Source organism: Ciconia boyciana, chromosome 1 (genome assembly GCF_034638445.1).
Source record: "Ciconia boyciana chromosome 1, ASM3463844v1, whole genome shotgun sequence".
NCBI lineage: Eukaryota > Metazoa > Chordata > Aves > Ciconiiformes > Ciconiidae > Ciconia > Ciconia boyciana.
Window position 1 is genome coordinate 153,531,480 of NC_132934.1, and position 19,005 is coordinate 153,550,484.

The 19,005-nt window shown below is 35.9% G+C and overlaps 1 protein-coding gene across 3 annotated transcripts in view; it reads right to left on the reverse strand.

The window, feature by feature from the left end:
• Positions 1-19,005, reverse strand: part of ATP11A (ATPase phospholipid transporting 11A) — a 131,873-nt gene that overhangs the window by 9,388 nt on the left and 103,480 nt on the right. For all 3 annotated transcript variants that reach the window (XM_072849852.1, XM_072849851.1, XM_072849853.1), the window contains 9 exons: positions 16,870-17,044; positions 15,505-15,607; positions 15,104-15,249; positions 14,064-14,123; positions 12,352-12,479; positions 10,480-10,615; positions 4,523-4,588; positions 4,096-4,199; positions 2,096-2,261 (listed from right to left, as the gene is read on the reverse strand). In XM_072849852.1, the coding sequence (XP_072705953.1) occupies positions 2,096-2,261; positions 4,096-4,199; positions 4,523-4,588; positions 10,480-10,615; positions 12,352-12,479; positions 14,064-14,123; positions 15,104-15,249; positions 15,505-15,607; positions 16,870-17,044 (1,084 nt within the window). The remainder of the gene's footprint in view (positions 1-2,095; positions 2,262-4,095; positions 4,200-4,522; positions 4,589-10,479; positions 10,616-12,351; positions 12,480-14,063; positions 14,124-15,103; positions 15,250-15,504; positions 15,608-16,869; positions 17,045-19,005) is intronic.

Genomic DNA, 19,005 nt, shown 5'->3' on the forward strand with positions numbered 1-19,005 from the left:
GTCCTTTGAATGAAATGGCCAAGCATGCAGAAAGGCAGAAAAAAGTCACCTTTTGTTCCATTAGAAACTTAGACTGCTTGAAGTCTGAGAAAGCATAAAGATGGTGGACTGCTCAACAGAAAGGCACTGATGTTTAGTCTGATTTCCCCAGAAGATTGTAGGAAGTAACCGTGCACATCATTTATGTTTAAAGCAAGGTAGCAGTTATTTAGACAAAGCGGATTGGAAGACAGGAAGAAACAGAGAGGGAAGAAGAAACACAAGGGATATATCTGGTTAAAAGTCAAAAATTTTCTACTAAATATTAAAAAATGAATATTGCCAGTGTTAGGCCCAAAGTCTGCTTTACAATTGATTCATTTTCCAGCACTAACATACAATGTCTATAAGAAATGTGCTAATATATTTTTTGGGGGCTTTTGTTTGCTAGCTTGTTTCTTTGCATTAACCCACCCTCATTCTCACTCTTTAGACTCTTAAATTAAGCATGCAGAACCTATACCGAGATCAACTTCTTCCACAAGTAGCATGTATGGCAAAGAGACATCTATTAAAGACATCAAAATAGAAAGATGTTAAATGCTGATCTGCTCGGGAATGTTTTTCTGCTATTCTTTATCCTTTCCCATCCTCCTGAAGTGGGGCATTTTCACAACTGTACATTCAAGGATTACAAAACAATGGCAAGGGGTTTTACTTTGCAGGTATGAGAGAAGAATTTTTTACCTTTGCCAAAGGGGAAATTTACTTTCCTGGGAAGTAAAGTTCCTTTATTCCTTTTCCTCTTAATGCAAAGTATCTTCTCAAATAAACATCAAAATACTAACTCATCGCTACACACACAGTCACTGGTAACTCATTATTTTAACCTAAGAGTGGCGGTTGATGGGCTAAAAAGGGCAGTAGCATTAAGTTTCATGTTCAACACCTCTACGGTCCTTCGCCTTCTAACATATATAATATAGGAAAGTTTGTTGGGGTCAAAAATACAGGTAAAATTTTCTATTGGGGTTGGTTTGTTGGCCACAGAATAGTACCATGCATCCCACAGGACCTGACTTCCCTTTCAGCCTCATCAGAGCAAGTCTTTATTTACACAATAGTTTCTCCTTTTGGGCTTATCAGAAGAGAGTTGACAATAGATTTTAAAATACTCTTCCCATTGGCACAGCAAGGCACATTTATGTAGAGATAATGTATCAAAACAGGCAAAACATAACTCAAAACATAAAAGAGGAAAAAATTGTTAATAGAATATGAATAAGTTTTAATACACATGTTTTTGTAGCAGGCACAGCATCAGTACAAAATAGTTTGCTAAAGAAAATCATGCAATATAAATGTTGGCATGAATTTACTACATAGTCCTTACCAACATACTATATATTAATCACATTTATTTTAAGTGTATAAATTCTAAATTTATTAAATAAATAATAAATACACATGCAGTTGCAGAGTCCCTTGGTATAGGATTGCAACTGCTTGTGCCAATCCCTACTTTAAAGGGGATTTCAATAAAATCACATGCTCCCTTCCTACCGGTCTTATTTTGAGTTTAGCTTATTTTAGCTGGTTTTCCATTTTAGATAACTACGCTCAGTTTGCATGGTAAATGCTAAAACGTCCACATTAGAGCCTCATTTATGCAGCAGAATGACTTGGTACAACAGATAATTACTTCAATGCAGGGGTGTGGGCAGTGCCTCTGAATACTCCACAACAGCAGGAACAACTGCTGTCCAGGCCGATGTAAGTGCCTCCTTACCTACCCTCACCAAGATCCCAATCCCCTTACCCTTCTTATGTCCTCAAGTAAGCTATATACCTGTCTCCCACCATCCTCATCAGCCGATTTCCCCATGGTTGCTGGTAGGGAGGCACAGAGGTTGCCCCAGGGTTCAGGTAAATACCACCATGTAAATAATAGGCAGCTTTTTTCACCATACTGCTCAGAAGTAGCTGGTATACAACCAGTGATATATGCCACAGATGGGGAACCTCTGTTCTAGTCTTGTCTCTAAGCTTGAAAGGGGTCTAATTATTAGAGATTTATGATACAAAAAACTAGTTCCACAATGAAAAATATTGTTACCTGGATTCTTTCTGTTGCTGTAGGCCACAACTGTCTGCATAAGACCTTCTTGAGAACATCTGGAAGAAGGCTGACAGTTATGAGCAGAATTATACCCAGCCATGCAGGACCACTAGACAGCATTTGCATGAACACATAATACATCCTCTGATAATTGAGAAAAGGCCTAGTAGGAAAAAGATTAAACAGATATTACATGTCAACACACAAAAGAAAAACTGGCAGTGTTAAATATAAAAATTACAACACTGATGAAATATTGCATGTTCAACTTCCCAGTTTGTGGGAGTTCATCCATCCCAGTTTTCTCAAAAGGAGATCCTAACATTCACTGATTAGAGAGAACTGCCTTACTCTTGTCTTCCATGCTGTAGGAAATACCATGCTGTCCTCCCTCCCAAGCTGCCTCTCCCTTGCAAAGCTAAAATAAGTTACATTCTTATCCTGTTTATGCTCTTCCACCTACTCCTTATCTTGCCCCAGATATTTTCCACCTTTCTTCTCAGTGTCCCACCTATTACTTTCTTCCTCTTTCCCATTGCGCACTTGTTTGTATGTATCCTCAAAGTAAGGCTCGTTGAGCACACCTTTCTTCATATCTCTCAAGCTCCCCTAAGCTCCTCTGATGGTTTCATGTTATGCTCCCCAACCTATTCACCACGCTTTTATTTGCCCGGCTTTCACTTCCATGTTTCGCTGTATCTCCATGGCAGTTGTCTGGTCATTAAAATGTCACTGTATGGTAATGGAAACCAGAGGCCATGTTTACTGAGAGCAAAGATCAATAGACAGGTTGTAGCAACACTGCAGTGTAAAGCCCTCTTACCAGTAGGGCAGTTTTCTGCTAGTTTCCAAAATTTGATAGAAATCTTCGCAATCTAAAAAGGTAATCAAGTTAAAATACATTGCTGCACGTAAATAGTCACACCTCTAATGCACAGCAAGGCTGGCTGGAAAATATTAGCAGGGAAAATGTGACTTCTGCAAACTGTTTTAATTCTGATGCTGAAGAAACTGAGATCTCACTGAAAAAAAGAGGAGGCTACTGAATATCCAAGGAGTTGATAGGTGGTTACTCATTTGCAAAAGACACACTGAAATACAAATCCTTACTCCAAATTAAATGGCACCTTCATCACCATGCAACAGTTAGGCTCTACTTTCTCTCAAAATGTTTACTTATGTATACAAAGTAGAACAGTTCCAGCAGAAGAGGTTAGAAAAGATAACCTTGTAACTGGGCACTCTACAGGTGAGAAATGCAACTTCAAGTTCCTGATGGCAATCAGGCATAGCAAGAACTTGAACCTGTTTCAACTTGATCTCCTTCCCAAAAATTTCAGTTTCAAGTACACAGAATTTTTTAATAGGAAAAAACCCCCAAACACTACTTTCAATCAGCTATGTACAAGAGTTATACTAGTTCTTAAAAAGCTTCTTATCAACAGTAGAACAAGTAGGCACTCAGACATCTACAGTACATCTACTTTGCTAAATAAGGGGCAAATAACGAGCTCAAAGACAGGATTCCTGGTCATCCACACAACTTCAATGTTAGTTCCACTCCCTGGCCCTAGTTTAGACTGCTAAAGCTAGTTCTCTCCAAGACAAGCCTAGCAGATAGGTGGCTAGCCCCAAACTGCATAAAGGTGACCTACTCTGTGACATTTTGCCTCAGACAGCCTCAGCTACTTGAACCAACCCTTGGACTGCTTTTGACTGATACTACTGAGATAGCCCCAGTGGCAGCCTGAGGTCTGATATTCTTCTCTTCATAGTCTTCTCTAAGAATATTTTAGCAGCCATTCAGTGAAAGAAGAGCTGAGCACTCTGTAATTACCATTACTGATGCGTTTAAAATGTGACTGCTACTGAGAGTTCTCCAATACATAAAAGCTAAATTTAATTCTGTTTGGGACAAAAAAGTGAAATATATAACAACCTTATAACAACTGTTTCTGAAATAATATTTGTGATGCAATTTATATTAGGGTTCATACCAAATAATTCCTCCCCAGAGCAGAGAAAAGATAATGTAGAATACCAGTGATCCCCAGATCATGAAATGATTTATCCACGTCCAATAGTGTGTATCTAGTGCAAGCTGAAAAAAAAAAAACAAACGAGATTATATGGTGTTACTACTATCTAGCAGCAACAGAATACTCAGCAGGAGATGAAATAAAATGAGACCCTTTGAAAAAAGGGAAGGATTCTACACAGAATTAGCTAAAAAATGTTTTTCAATTTTAAGCACTGTTAAGAAGGCACAGATAGCAAAATCTGTATTTAAACTAATTTAAATCTGTATTTAAACTAATTTAAACTAATACAACAATGTGTGGTCATAGAGAGAAACCCATATAAGTAAGCAGCACTTAGAAAACAAGCTCTAAGAAAGTTTCAATGGATAAAATACAGCCTTACCTTCAATGTAACCGTGAATACAAGCACAGTAAACACCAGTGTTCCAAAGGTCCAGTTTCCAAACATCTAAAAAAAATGGTCCAAAGCAGTTATAGGTAATATCATCCACTACTTTGGGAATTCTCCAGAATAAACCTCTTAAAGCTATGTATTGCTTTGTATCAGGAACTGACACTTAAGCAACAATACTGAATTCTTACGTGATCTATCCAGTGCAAATTGCTTTGGTTTCTTGCCCTTGTGTGTACACACCTCAGATTTCATACAGACAGGAAAAAACCCCAATCAATGCACTCAACCTGAAGTTCACAGGTATGTTTCTTAATCAAAATGAAGTGTAGCACAGTTAACAAATCACTGAGATTTACAAACAAACTGCAATAATTTCATTGATCTTCTTGGATGTCATCTTTCCTCTGATCTCTCTTCTCTGCTGTCTTTGATGTCCCACAGTTTCTTGGAGGTTCAAGAGCATGTTATACAGACGAGTAACAGTACAAGAAAGGATGTGATAACCATCAAAGCCATGTAAGTACATAAATATTCTACATACATTTTAAGATAAAACACTTTTGGATTGTGGTTGATTTTCTCCTCATCCGCATAATGAAAGAAAAACACTTTAGCTTTTTGAGTGGGCAGAAATGATCATTAATGCTGATGGAGGAAAGAACTGGTGGTGAGTATGGTCACAGAGGATTGCTTGGACTGCAGCAGCTATGAGACGACCAAGTGTAGGATCCAGAGAAATGCTGGGAAAGTAAGCAACAGAGTTAGGAAACTCTATTTTAAGAGAAGAGACTTGTTTTATTCAGAGCATTGCACTCATGAAAGAGAAGGATGCCCAAGAGAGATGAATGATTTTGAAAGAGAAAACTGCTGACATCTCATGAAGTCTCTTCTGCAGGAAGACATGAAATTTCAGCAGAAGACCCAGCTGACCAAGCAAGACGTTTCTCAATGAACAAAAAGGCAAAACGGGAGCATACAAGAGATGACAATATGGGCAGGCAGCAAACAGGTAGCATAAAGGCATTACTTGGGTACAGAGGAACACAATGACACAGACAAAGCCCAGCTCGAACTAAGATTAGTGAGGGGTGTTGAGGGTGACAAAAAGGATATTTGCAGGTATCCTTGTTTCAAAAGGAAAATGTAAGTCCACCAATGGAGTGATAAGACAACCTAGTGGGAAGGTGTTAAAGAAAATGCTGAAGTATTCCATACTCTGGATATTAGTCTTCATGAGCAAAACTTGCTCCTTGCACTTTAACAGCAAAGCTTGGGGAGGAAAGGAGCAGCCAACAGTATGGGAACAACAGGTTAATGAGTTGTTAAGGAGGAGTTGTTAATGCAATCTATTTTGAATTTAGGAAGGCATTTGACACTTGACGTGGACAGCATTCTCATTTGGAAGATAAGGAAGCAGGGGCTGGGTAAATGGATTACTAGGTGAGTTGAAAACTGGCTGAACCACTGGACTCAAAAGTTTAGTGAAAAATGTCCTTGATGTTTGCTTGGCTGCTGGTAATGTGAACTACACCAGGGACTGATACTGGGGCTGATACTGCTAAATATCTCTGTCAGTGGCCTGGATGGTGACACAGAGAGCATCATGAGCAAATTGCCAGGTGATACAAAAATAGCGAATAGCTGAGATAATGAATGGCAGAGTTTCAATCCAGAGGGACCTCCATTGATTTGAGAAATGGGTTAACAGATATCTTATGAAATTAAATAAGGAAAAGTGCAAAGTTTTACAGCTATGGAGGAGTAACACCATATATTGAACTGACTGGCTGAGCAATGGCCCTGCTGAAAAGGAAGTTGCAGTGGAGTTACAGCGGACTCCAGGTTGAATACAAGCCTATAGCGTCCTCTCTCTGTACATAAGGGAAACTGCAAACTGAGCTGTACTGGGAGGAACACGGCCACTGAACAAAAGTTATCACTCCCATCTACTCAGCTATAGTGAGGTTTAACCTGGAACACCATGCCCAGATTTGGGCCTCTCAGTTCAAGACGGATGTGAAAAAAATTGGAAAGGATCAAGTGGCAGGCAACCAACATGGTTAGTAGTCTATAGCTCTCCTGTGAGGAGACGTTGAAGGACTTAGTCTGGTGGAGGGGAGGTTAAGGAACAACCTAGTAGCTGCCCACAAGTATTTAAGAACAATTACAAAAATGAAGAACTGGAACAGACCTCTCTTCAGCAACAAGAATAATTCTGCTTAGGTATTACGAGAAATTTTTTCCCCATGAAGGCAGAAAAACATTGGAACAAGTTGCCCAGGAAGGTTATGGAATCTCCATCCTCAGGGATATTCAAAACTTGACAAAGACTAGACAAAGCTTTGCACAACTGCACAAAGCAGGGAGTTGAACTGGATCACCGCCAGGGTCCCCTCCCATCTACATTATTCTATATGAGCTCGTCCAATATTAGATGACAAGGGATCCACATGGGCAAGTGATCACACAAATGTGCTGCTGTGGGAAAAACTCGGAATGGAGACCACGGCCAGCCACAAGATAGAAATCTGTAGGAAACTAGGCTGAGAAAATCTGATCAACTGGAAAATCATTTAAGAAATAAACAAATGACTGGCTGAAAGATTTATTATTCTGAGTAACCATTTCATTATTTTAAAATTACTCAATGTGTGACCAAGTGTACAGAACACAAGATGAAGTGCAGAAAATCATCAGCATTTTGACGTTTTACTTTGATATGTGATATAACCATTTCATAGGGTCATGCTGTTGCTACAATATTTTGTGTGCCCTAAAAAAAAAAATCAGTGCAGTTAAAACTGGACAGGAATCTGGTTCAGGAACTTCAAATTATGCCGTTTACTGACTTTCTTCTTGCAGTTAAATTTTACTATTTTACTAAATTTTACTCTCATGTCATAACTGGCATCTCTCAGAAAGCCTAGTGTCAGTCTAAGTTTCTGTATACTGAACAGCTGTGTCCGTATTTCCAATAAAAGCTGCTAGATTAAATAAAAAGGTTGAAACAACCTTCCCCTGTCTCTGTTTGTCAGGCTAGAAAGAAGGCATCGGACTGCAACAAAACCCTTCATCACCTACCCATCTTTTTGGCTCAGAAAACAAGGTCATAGCACAGGGACTCCATAAGGCTGCTAATTTGGCACAGAGAAAGGTAAGCAAGCAATATGGGACGGTGTGAGTTACAAAAACTCATAATGTGTTTTCAGCATTGGCTATCTGGAGATACTAGTCATGTCTGCAGGCTGCGGAGCATTCTTTTGTAAGTCTGTTAACATCTAGTTTATTAACAAATATTTTTCTATGCTCTGCTCCCAGCCTATCCAAGATTTCCCCTCCTCCTTCCGCGACTCTATTTGCTCTACCTTCCATGTTCCAATTCATCATTCTACTCACCTCTCTTCCTTCCTGCTGTTTTGTATTTCCCATTCTGTTACTCCTTTTAACTTAGTTTCTCCTACCTATCTATGAATCCAGCTTAACAATTATATTTAATCCACGCTGCATCAAATGTTAAAATAAAAAAATCACACTGGAAATACATTTTATTATATGGGTAAACTAAGATGACATTTACAATCTGCAATTAATTCTGTGCTGCCTTCTTTTCTTCTTACCTTCCTTATGTACTCGGTCTCTGACTATATGTTTTTACAACACCAACCATGTCATATCCAAAGTGGAACACCATACACAAAGCAGTATCACAAATTAATAACAATTAGTAAGAGATAAATCTTTGGCATCTTAGTTGTGTTTACCAGGAAATGACTGAGGCAGGCATTTATAAAGTAAATCTCAGCAATTAAAAGTACAATTTTCCATTATTCTAGTAACATCACTCTACAGCATGCAAACAGTTTAAAACAAATTTCTAAATACTGAGAAACATCCTGGGAGGATTACGTTTGGAAGCAAGTTTAATGGTATGTAAATTTCAGTCTGACACAGGCTAAAATCTAAGTGAAAGACACTGACTTTCTTCACTTTTTACTAGTTTTGCAACAATGGTGGTTAGTTCATTTCTGGAGGGAAAGAAGAATTGAAAATCTTTGCTTCAGCACCCATTTTAACAATCTGGAACCTAACTTGAATCATCTTATATCATTTATAGTATTAGTGTTACCTTCAGCCCTTTTATCCCCTTTCCTGCTTTCTACCTTTTTCCTGTTCCATAATAACATATTGTTGTGGTAACCTTTCAAATCTTCAAATCTTTCATTGACTTTTTTTCCAGACATTAACATAATTTAAATATTTGGAAATAACCATCAACACCAACTAGCATTCATGTATGTATGAACTCTTATGTATCTCTGACTATTCCTGAACACTAACATTTTCAAGCCTTTAAATCTAAAATTGCAACTCAAAATCTGTAAGTTTTATACACAGACATAAGCACGCACGCTGAATGATGATGAATTTTCTAACCCACTCTGACACTCAAGAGTCAAAATGTCTCATCAAGCAATATATTTTATCATCAAATGTTAACATGGGTATCTAGTTGTAGACGTACGCATTCAAAATTTGGAAATTAGGCACTAGTCTGGCTTTAGAGCTTTATCAAGAAGAATTTGATGTAATATGTGCAAAAGAAGTAGACTAAAATTTCAAAAAGCAACCCAGTCAGAATATTTGCAATACAAACCATTTACAAAATGTGTACAGGTATGAGAAGTATAATTTTCAGGACTATAAATATAAGCTGATGCACAGTTTTGAAAATCTAACAGAGAACATAATGGCACCAGAAAAAGAAGTGCTGCAGTGTACAGTTATGTCTAATGGAAATTCATTCTGTCCTTAGAAAAGCTCTTTCTAACAAGCATTCTCTCACACACTAGAAGTTCATTTCCCTGATAGATGTCACAAAGATGGTATTTTAATGATATTTGAATATTGCATTTCTTGCAAATATGTACGTTACATATAGGCAACAAAATTGTGCCCAGGTCATTTTCTCTCACTTTGAGAGTCTTTTCTAAAGCCATTCAAGCACTTTATAGCATAAACTGTAATAAATTTTCTATAGCGGAGGGAGTCAGCAACAAAATGTAGGTCACAGAAAAGCACAGAACAAAATAACAAAACTCAAGGAAGCAAAAAGCCTACTTATTTTTTAAAGTTCATGGCTCTTTACCACATCACATATACTTTAATATACCTTATAGTCTATATAAGTTCTTTATATTTTAAGTATTTATAAAGTAGCAATAAAGAACATTTCTACCTATAGGTTTAACTGATATTTTGAAATAATAATAGGCAATACTTAACTGCTCTTTAACAGTTTAATTAAAGAACAGTGAAAGATGAAATGGATATCATGACAAATCCACAATAGTCTTACCATGTGAGTGCTGGTTGTCATTAGCTGAGGATAGGAAGAGAAGCAAGTAGCAAAAAGAAAAAAAAGCACACAAATAAAATAGACCAAAATATCAATGGGTAAAATAAATAAAATGCAAAAGTTCTTAAAATTTGCATTCATGTGACTGCAAAGCAAGTAGAGATAGATTATTTTAAGCTGCCATACGTAAAAAATAATTAAAGTATTAAAAAGCTTGTTACATTTAAGCTCTTTTATGATCATTCATAACTACCAAGAGTCTTTTGAAATGTTAATCAGATATTCTTCAGATGCATGTTAAGCACGAAACAGAAAAGTTACTATGTAAAGTCTGAAGGAATACTGGGAATTTACGATATATATTTCTCCTAAGTTGTATCTAGTCCTATGCTTCTGTTTACTGAGACACAAAATTCCTATTGCATAGTTCAGACTTTGCTAAACAGATAACCCATCTATCTTGCCATAACTCATAAAACAGTTACCATCTATGCTGGAAATCTTGAAGAAAACAATTAAAACTATGTTCATAGCACACTAGACATTAAAAAAAACTACCTTTGACTGACTGATCAAATCCAACACTAACCTGTCCATTGCTGGTCACAATTGTGTTGTCAAACAAGAAATAGGCACCAAAGAAAAATACCACAGCATCAAACACTCCTAGGAATGTCCAATAAATAAATGCACGCCAGCGCAGCAAAGCATTCTTGGCAACATCTCTGTGTAAAACAAGATATATGCATTCATTATCAGCGTGTTCAAAAAGCTTAGGCAAATGATGTCACTCATATTATTTTTTGAAGGAAAAACAATTAAGAGATTGCATGCAAAACCACCACATTTCCACATGACAACTGTCTACCACTTCACATCCTAATCCTCCCTGAACATCTCCTCTTCTTTTTTTTTTTTTATTTCATTTTCACTAAACCCATTTAACTGCTGCCTGTAATTCTGCTTATTTCAACTGTATGGTAAATTCTCCTGTGCTGCACCCATTTACTTTTCAGTCTTTTTACAGAAGATATCTTTTTTCCAGTATTTGCTGTGCGTGTGATGATCCACTGTAGATTTTAAATGGAAACACTAGAGGTCTCTGGAGACTTTGCTTTATTTCCCATGGGGCATTTTTATACAGAATATTGTAACAAAACAAAACATTAATTTTATGTGGAACATGCGAACCAAGGATTTTGCAGCTGAGTTGAAGCTTCAGGTCAAATTGGATTTCTTGAATGTTTTCCCACAAAAAATATAAGGATTGGTCAACAATAGAACTGTTCACTAGCATGCATTTTCTTATTACAGAAAAATTTAAATATTACAGCTTCAGTTCTTGCCCACAGAATGAGTATATATCGAACTTGGCACATATCATAAAAAACATCAGAGTACATCGGAACACAGGTAAATGAAACCCCTGAATTACAGAAACATTTACTACCGATGAATACTTTCACCATATGCACTTTAAAAACTGTCTGATGACCATATGAAGTAATTTCTCCCCGTGGATTACCAACATACAGTGCAAAACCATATGTGGCTAACAGTAGCCTCATCTGGCCCAGAACAACTGCACTGTTGCCCAAAACAGCTTAGCGATAGACTCTGTTAGATGTCAAAAACCAAATGTTTGAGACCAAATAACTTCTGCTAGCTTTCAAAAACCAAAAAGGTCTTCTGAATGACCATTTATAAACTGAAAACATTTAAAATATAGAAGAGAAAACAAAAATGGGAGGGTTGGGTTTCAACAGTAGTATCTTGTACTCTTCTTCAGTTTCATAGGTAAAAACACATCACTGCATTGATTAACTTTTGGGCTTCTAATATTACCTCTCGAAAAATGTTTTCCCTTTGATTATCTACTGTTACCACTCTCTAAAATGTACTGGTTTTGCAGCTACAACAATAAAAACTGGGCACTGTTCCTAATTTAGATGGCCACATGCAGTTAATTGGCAAGACCTGTATTTCAAGTGGCTAAGAATCTAAACCAATCACAATTTCAATGCACAGAAGTGAGTCAACAATGGGCAGAGGACTATGTTGGACACCACACAGAATACATCCTATGATACAACACTCTACCACTCAGTCCTCTTTTCTTTCAGAAGAAAACATGTATATAGAAGAAACAGTGCATTTTCTCTTTTTAAAATACTTCTGAGGAAATAGAGTACTAAAATAAATCCTGTTTTGATTTGTAGAACAGTAATTTCTATTTTGCTCACTCACTAATGTAGCAAATGAATGGTGTGGATTGCAGTATGTAAATATACATGTGTTTCTATTATAGTTTATAGACTGTGCATGTGGTCTTCAACCCTTCTGTTGCAGTGTATCTAATGTTCTACTGCAACTTTGTACAGAAATCCTGAGGACTTTGGTTATAACAGAGAGATTCCACAATTAAACAGTCAAGCTTTGGGGCATAATGTATTAATTTTACCTGTATAGGGAAGGCTCTCTCTTGAGTGTGTCTGCACTGACATGTTGTTCCATTAGACCGTACAAGAGGATAGGAAGGGAAGTGAAGCTGATATTGTACAGTGTTAGATACGCAGTGTCGTATAAAGTCTGTAGATGGAAAAGAATTAAATCAGCTAGTTTTAATTTTAAAACATGATCCACTGCGTGACACTTGATTTAAAATTAACGAGTCAACTTCTTCAGAAAAAACAAAACTATATCCCTTCACAATGGAGGCAAATATCCCTGAACAGCTGCTAACTGATATAAGACACAACTCTGCACTTGTACCCCATTCATCTGGAGAACAAAAGGTCAACTAAAAGATCGATTTAATAGTCTGGTCCACATATCCGTCCCTCCTATCGTTTCAACTGTAAGACCAACTCTAAACTATCCAAACTGAACAACAGCACATTCCTGTAGAGGCAAAAATTCTCTGGCACATCCAGCCCCGCTTTTATCTCCTCCATGTCTATATCACATGGAGACATGCGGGGACGAATCGGGAGTACTCCAGAGGTTCTTCAGCTGTGGGTGACTGCAATGCGCTGTACAAAGAAACTCCCCATATCTTTGATTCTTCTTCCCTCTGAACTATTTTTCCGTGTATGTATCATCATTGTAACTAGCACTCAAACTTACCACATCACCCCGTAAAAAGAGTTATTTCCCAAAACCTATTTGTTGATCATTTATGCCATAAAAATTGCTGTCAAAACCCCCTTTTTGATTCAGAATTATATTTAGCACTTAGAAGAACAGGAAATTTTACAATTAAATTTTCATCAACACTGCTTTCATATCTAAATCCTAATAATGCTTGATAAAAACCTACAAAGTTTTCAATGGTCATTTGAAATTAAAACCAAAACAGACAAAAAAAAATAGTTCTGTCTTTTTTGCTGGACCTTTGTTTTGAGACATTCCACAAATTCAAAGCAACAGTATATTTTCTCCTAATTAAATCCTCCTCTTGTCCAATTTAATCCTGAAAGCTTAATCCTCTTTTTGTCTAAGTCCAGTCATTCATTCCTTTGGTTTTTGCTCCCTCATTCAGAAGAAAGAAGAGGTAGATTCTTCTGCACAAATCAGACGAGAGCAAAGGGGAAAAGCAAATAAACAAAAATTTAGAAAGGAGAATACTGAATCCTCTCCTGAATGACGGCACTTTTCTGGTGAGCAGCAGTTCACTTTTCCTTTGTCCTTCTGTGTTTATTTTTCCTTTTCAACTAATTGAATGCCGCTATTTTTCTGAAGTTTGCAATTCGTACCTGCGCACCCCAGAGAAGACTAGTTTAATTCTTCCATTTTCATTCTAAATTCTAAAAATGAACAACTAGTTTAATTACTTATCTTTTGGGACTGCCCCCATCCATGTTCAATAAGCCTAAACCTAACAGACATTTCACGTTGCATTGTCATTTCCAAATTTTGGTTTCCTGTATTCTTTGACTTTGAAAATAAACATTGATTTAATGATAATTCATAAAATGGATTTCTGTAACTTAACTGCAATTCAGTGCCACTGAAAACCATATGAACCAAAAGTGATGCTCTTCTTTTTACAATGTGTAAACTAACCTAGAAATTTTATCAGCCGAACAGGCACAGTATTAAAGGATTTAAATCAATTTAAAAAAAAAAATGCCAAAGATAAAATGTGGCAGTGAGGGAAAAAGAACAACTAACCTGTTGTGAAAACCCACAGAAGAACTGATATAAAAATTGAGGAAAAATGAAGCAGACATTCTGAAAGACAAAGTGACACAGTCGTCAAGTGAAATATAAGCACTATTTTATATGCTGTACAATGCTATAGCTATGTGTATCATAGTTTTATAACACTAGTAATAGTAAACACTGCAGGAACAGTAGAAAGAGCTGCATACATTAAACATCAACATTCTCATCTTACAGTAGTACTGTTAAGAAAAATACTAAAAATATTTTGAAGGCAAACTTATAAGGCTACAGTTTCAAAATTCAAGGCCAATGAATTTTGCGATCCAGAAGCATAGCTCAGTTAGGCCAAGGCAAATAAGGTACAATCCACAGGAGGACACAAACTATGATATGCAAGCATGGATACTCTGGATAGCATGCTTCCCAGCAAAATAATTTTAAGATGTTTCTAGCTGTGACCCCAAACTTCATCTTCTCCTAACTATACATATAGTCAAGCACTAAGACCTTGAATAATCTTCTGAAGGTTCTTTTCTATAATGTTCCATTGCTTACTGAAAGAATTGATTGGATCACAACATTTAGACATAACAAAAGTGTCTAAACAGGGGGATGCACATTATGAACTTTCTCCACCTACACTACCGTAATGAATTTAGAAACTAATGTAAATTAAGTTATGCTAAGTTCTCAAATACTATTTCCAACTTGATTTAAAAGGCCACTGTAGAGAGAACCCAGAAGGTACTGAAAATAAGTAGAACAGTCTGTGTTGGAATTTGTAGAGAGAAATAAATAACAAAAAGGCAAAGCAAATTTTGCTTTTAAACATACCATAGATTACAGAATATATCTATATAAAAGCTATTTCACGTCATGGTCTGGATAAAAACAATAATCCCATTTCAGCTTTGCATCTGGCACTCAACAAAATCTCTTTATAGAATTACTGCTTTTTTGTACCGTTGACTGCACAAATTGTATATAGTTAGATATTACCACGTAAGTTTTTGAGATTTATGTAATTAGAATAAGCATTCTCCTACCTTATAAAAGAAGTATTGCACAAGTTCAGATATCCTAACATAATAAAAATGCCCATGAACAAGCAACATTTTTTTCAAATGTTTAAATTTAGGTATTGCATAGTCACTGTTTCTCGCTGCTTGACGACCTTCTTTGCCAATGATTCCTTTAAAAAAAAGTGATGAAGCTGTTTAATAACTGAAGAACTATTTCAAAGATACAATTATTTGAAAAATTATATATTAATTCTATGACATTGATCTAGTAAGAGATCACCACTGTATCTCATAAAATTCCTGGGATAAATTCACTACAAGTTGTCTATAAAATGTATAACCTGATTCTTTGAGACTGCCTGTTTTTAAGAAGGAAATGTTTTTTGTCATTTTGCTTGAATTAATATTCTAAAAAGTACACTTACCTATACCAACATGTGCTTCTAGAATCATACTGACATCATTTGCTCCATCACCAATTGCTAGTGTGATAGGATGCTCCTTTGATAACTTAATCAATTTTACAATCTGGAAAAAAATAGTGTTAAAAACTCTTCTCTGTCATGGTTTGCTTATTTTGCACGAGTGTATGATTAGTTAAACTGACCGACACAGTTATATGAGAAATTCTGTGAAGGGACACAAAACCAATATTACTCAATGCAACTATTATGCATAAAGATCACAGTAGGTTCTTCATATTGAAAGTATTTGTTCCAAATATAAAATAACAGTTTTCAAATACTTCCAAACTATTTTGAGAGAGATGGACAGGAGGAAGGAAGTACAGAAGAAAGGAAGATGATGTTGAGATTGCTTAATGCTGCATAAGTGCATTAATAAATTAAAAGGGTTCCAGAGACAGAGCGTACAATTTCAGAGAAATCCTGAAACTAAAGACTGAAAGATTCTGCTTTCTTAACTGTGCTGAAATTTTTTCTTACTATTTAAGAAAAGGTAATAGGACTCCGTAAATATATCTAAACACTGTTGACATAGAAACTGTCCAAAAATTTGACTTCAAATCTCTCCATTACAAAATATCATCTCTGTAAATTTGGTACCAAGACAGCTGCAACTAAAAACTTCTACAAACTTCTAGACTGTTAAAAGTGCTGGCTAAATACATTTGTTAAAATGAGTAAGGGGTACCTATGCTGTACCTGAGCACTGAGAAAAAGACATGACAGTTTGAAAGGAAAAAAGAAGCATATATTCTAATGTTTGTTTCCTTTAAAAGTTCTCCAGCTATATTGAGATGTTTCAGTAATGGCAGGATATGCTTTTACTTGATACAAACTAATATACAACAGTCAAGAAGTACTTAAAAATGATAATGCATGCATTTTTCTGTCTGGATTCTTCTTTCTTGGCTTCCCACTTATGTTAAAAATAGGGAAGAAATATCACTTTACAGTAATAAATAATGCAGGTTCTTGTAGTATCAACAGATAGTAGACTATTCAAAGCTTGTTAGGTTAAAAAGGAAGCAATTAGTTCAGTTCATTAAATATGTTCATTTATCAGCATGTACCAACCATAAAATTTGCACAATATGTACGTAAATCAATTCAGGTGCACAGCTGGGTACCATTTTAGCATACCATTATCTGAATTGCTTGCCAGTAGAAATTTTCCCCCTCCCCTTTTTTGTTTTGCTTTTTCCATTTTAGAAGATACAAAAATGAATGGTAACATTTTAAGCTATCATAGTAAATCATACAGAATATTAACTTTCAATATTTACATATGTGCACAGCTAACAAACAATTACGAAATGAAATACAAACCTGTGCTTTTTGCAGAGGTGCCATTCGACAGCATAACACTGCACTGCAGTTCCTGCAAATTTCAAGAAAGAGCTCTCTGTAGTTACCAGAGCTCCCATCTTGTCTTGGCTTCATTATTAATGATAACGCTGCTCCATCAATAATTAAACCATAATCTTGCATATCAGTTGAAAGTCTGTTCAGGGTTAAAATATAAACTAAGAGTCACTGTAAAATTCTCAGACATATTTTAAATTTGGCAACAGTTCATTTGTGAAAATTAATTAATGAAAAAATAATGAGTATGGAATACTGCAAAATTAATATACTTCTAAAGGAAATTCCTTGTATAGGACTGCTATTTATGACATTTTAAACTTCTAGATTATGTTGAAAATATTCAGTGCTTCACCAGTTCAAAGACAGAAATCTGATACCTCCGTGACTTCAGCAGTGAGTATGAGTGTATAATTAATGGCCTTTCAGTTTGGCTTGAAAGGGCTTCAAGAACTGCAGTGAGGTAAACTGAGTTGCAGGAAAAAAAGTTAATTTTGTGGCACATTCCATAATATAGAGAAAAAAGTTAAAGGGAAAGGCCTTTGGTACTCTGAAAGCTACTTTGATGAAGAAAATAACCTTATTTTTCAAGGGTCTACGTTTAAGGAAGTAAACCATGCTTTGAAGGAAATGCCTAAAAGAGGCTTGTTGGCCTGGGGAGATAAAACCACTGCCTACATTTACAATATGTATACTTTGCGTTTAGTGTGGTGGCTAAGTCTAGTACAGGTATAGCTGTAATTATAATATCAGAATATAATTATTATATATGTTATCTATAATATTACACTATATTATAAAATATATATATATATATATATATATATTAATCTATTGCGGGTATACCTGTAATAATTTGGACATTGCTAGAAGTGTAACTGTGGCCGCATGAAGCACAGTTTACCACAATAACATATGCTGAACAAGGGGGGAAGATGGTTCGCACCGAGTGCCGCACTACACGAGCAGTTTTCTGCAGTGTCCAAACTAGTTATTTCAGAGCACCCTTGCATTTGCCTGCATTACACAGCAGCATCAGGCTCCAGCTTAGCAGTGAGAGTTGTATAAACGTACACTGAGGTTTATTTGTGCTCTAGTTTCAGTGCTCCAAAGTTATACTACTGTGCATGGGTTTTCAACGAACACGGTTTCACCAGGACCAATGTTTGTGAGAAAAACACCACATTTTTAATATTAACATATTTTAAGCTTCTCCATCTTCACTACTAGAACACAAGCTATTTTTGACAAATAGTGTAAAGTACTGTAAACTATATTTAATAACAGTTCACAGATATTTTCAGCACTTTGTTACCATTGGCACAAATAGGGCAACACCATTAGTATACAATTAAATCAACCAAAAATGTATTATTATGAAGTCCAGACAATGCACTGAATGTTTGGATTTTCAGCCTGAATTTGAACATCCAGGCAGAATCCTGCTATTACTATCTTTGCACCTCTGAAGCCAATGACAAGAAATTCTGATTAGTCTTAATGTCTAGAAAATTGGCATTGCATAAAAAGTTAAACAAACATGTTTAAACATATGTTGTAAGACCTGTGGATTTAAGCTAAATGTGGTAGAGATGATAGAGAGAAGTAAGATTTATTTAACTGAATATACAAATGTTCTTGATTAGACCAATGGGGTTTAAAGTATAAGAAGAGCTGAGAAAAATGCTCAGGCTCAGAGTTTCAAGCTGTAAGGCTAAGAGTTTTAGAAACTCTCCGCTAAAATATCACAACTGATTGTTACCTTGTTGTTTCTTTACTACAAACTTATTGCAAATGCATATAAAATGGACTTGCTAGCTGGTTCCATATTAAAAAGAAAAGAAAAAACATAGCAAATACACACCATTATGTCTGGAAGACAGTAACTTATTTTCTGAACAACATCTTAAGATGATAAAAATGTTTTAGAATCTAATTCTTAGGTTTTTGCAGTGGGAAAAAAGAGCAAGTAATATGTACCAACTACTAAGCTTCAAATAAGTAGCCTAATTTACTACCTGTATTTACATTATACCCGTTTTTTGCTTTTTAATGCCATTTTTATCTTATTCCATGTTATGTTTCAAGGAAATCACTACC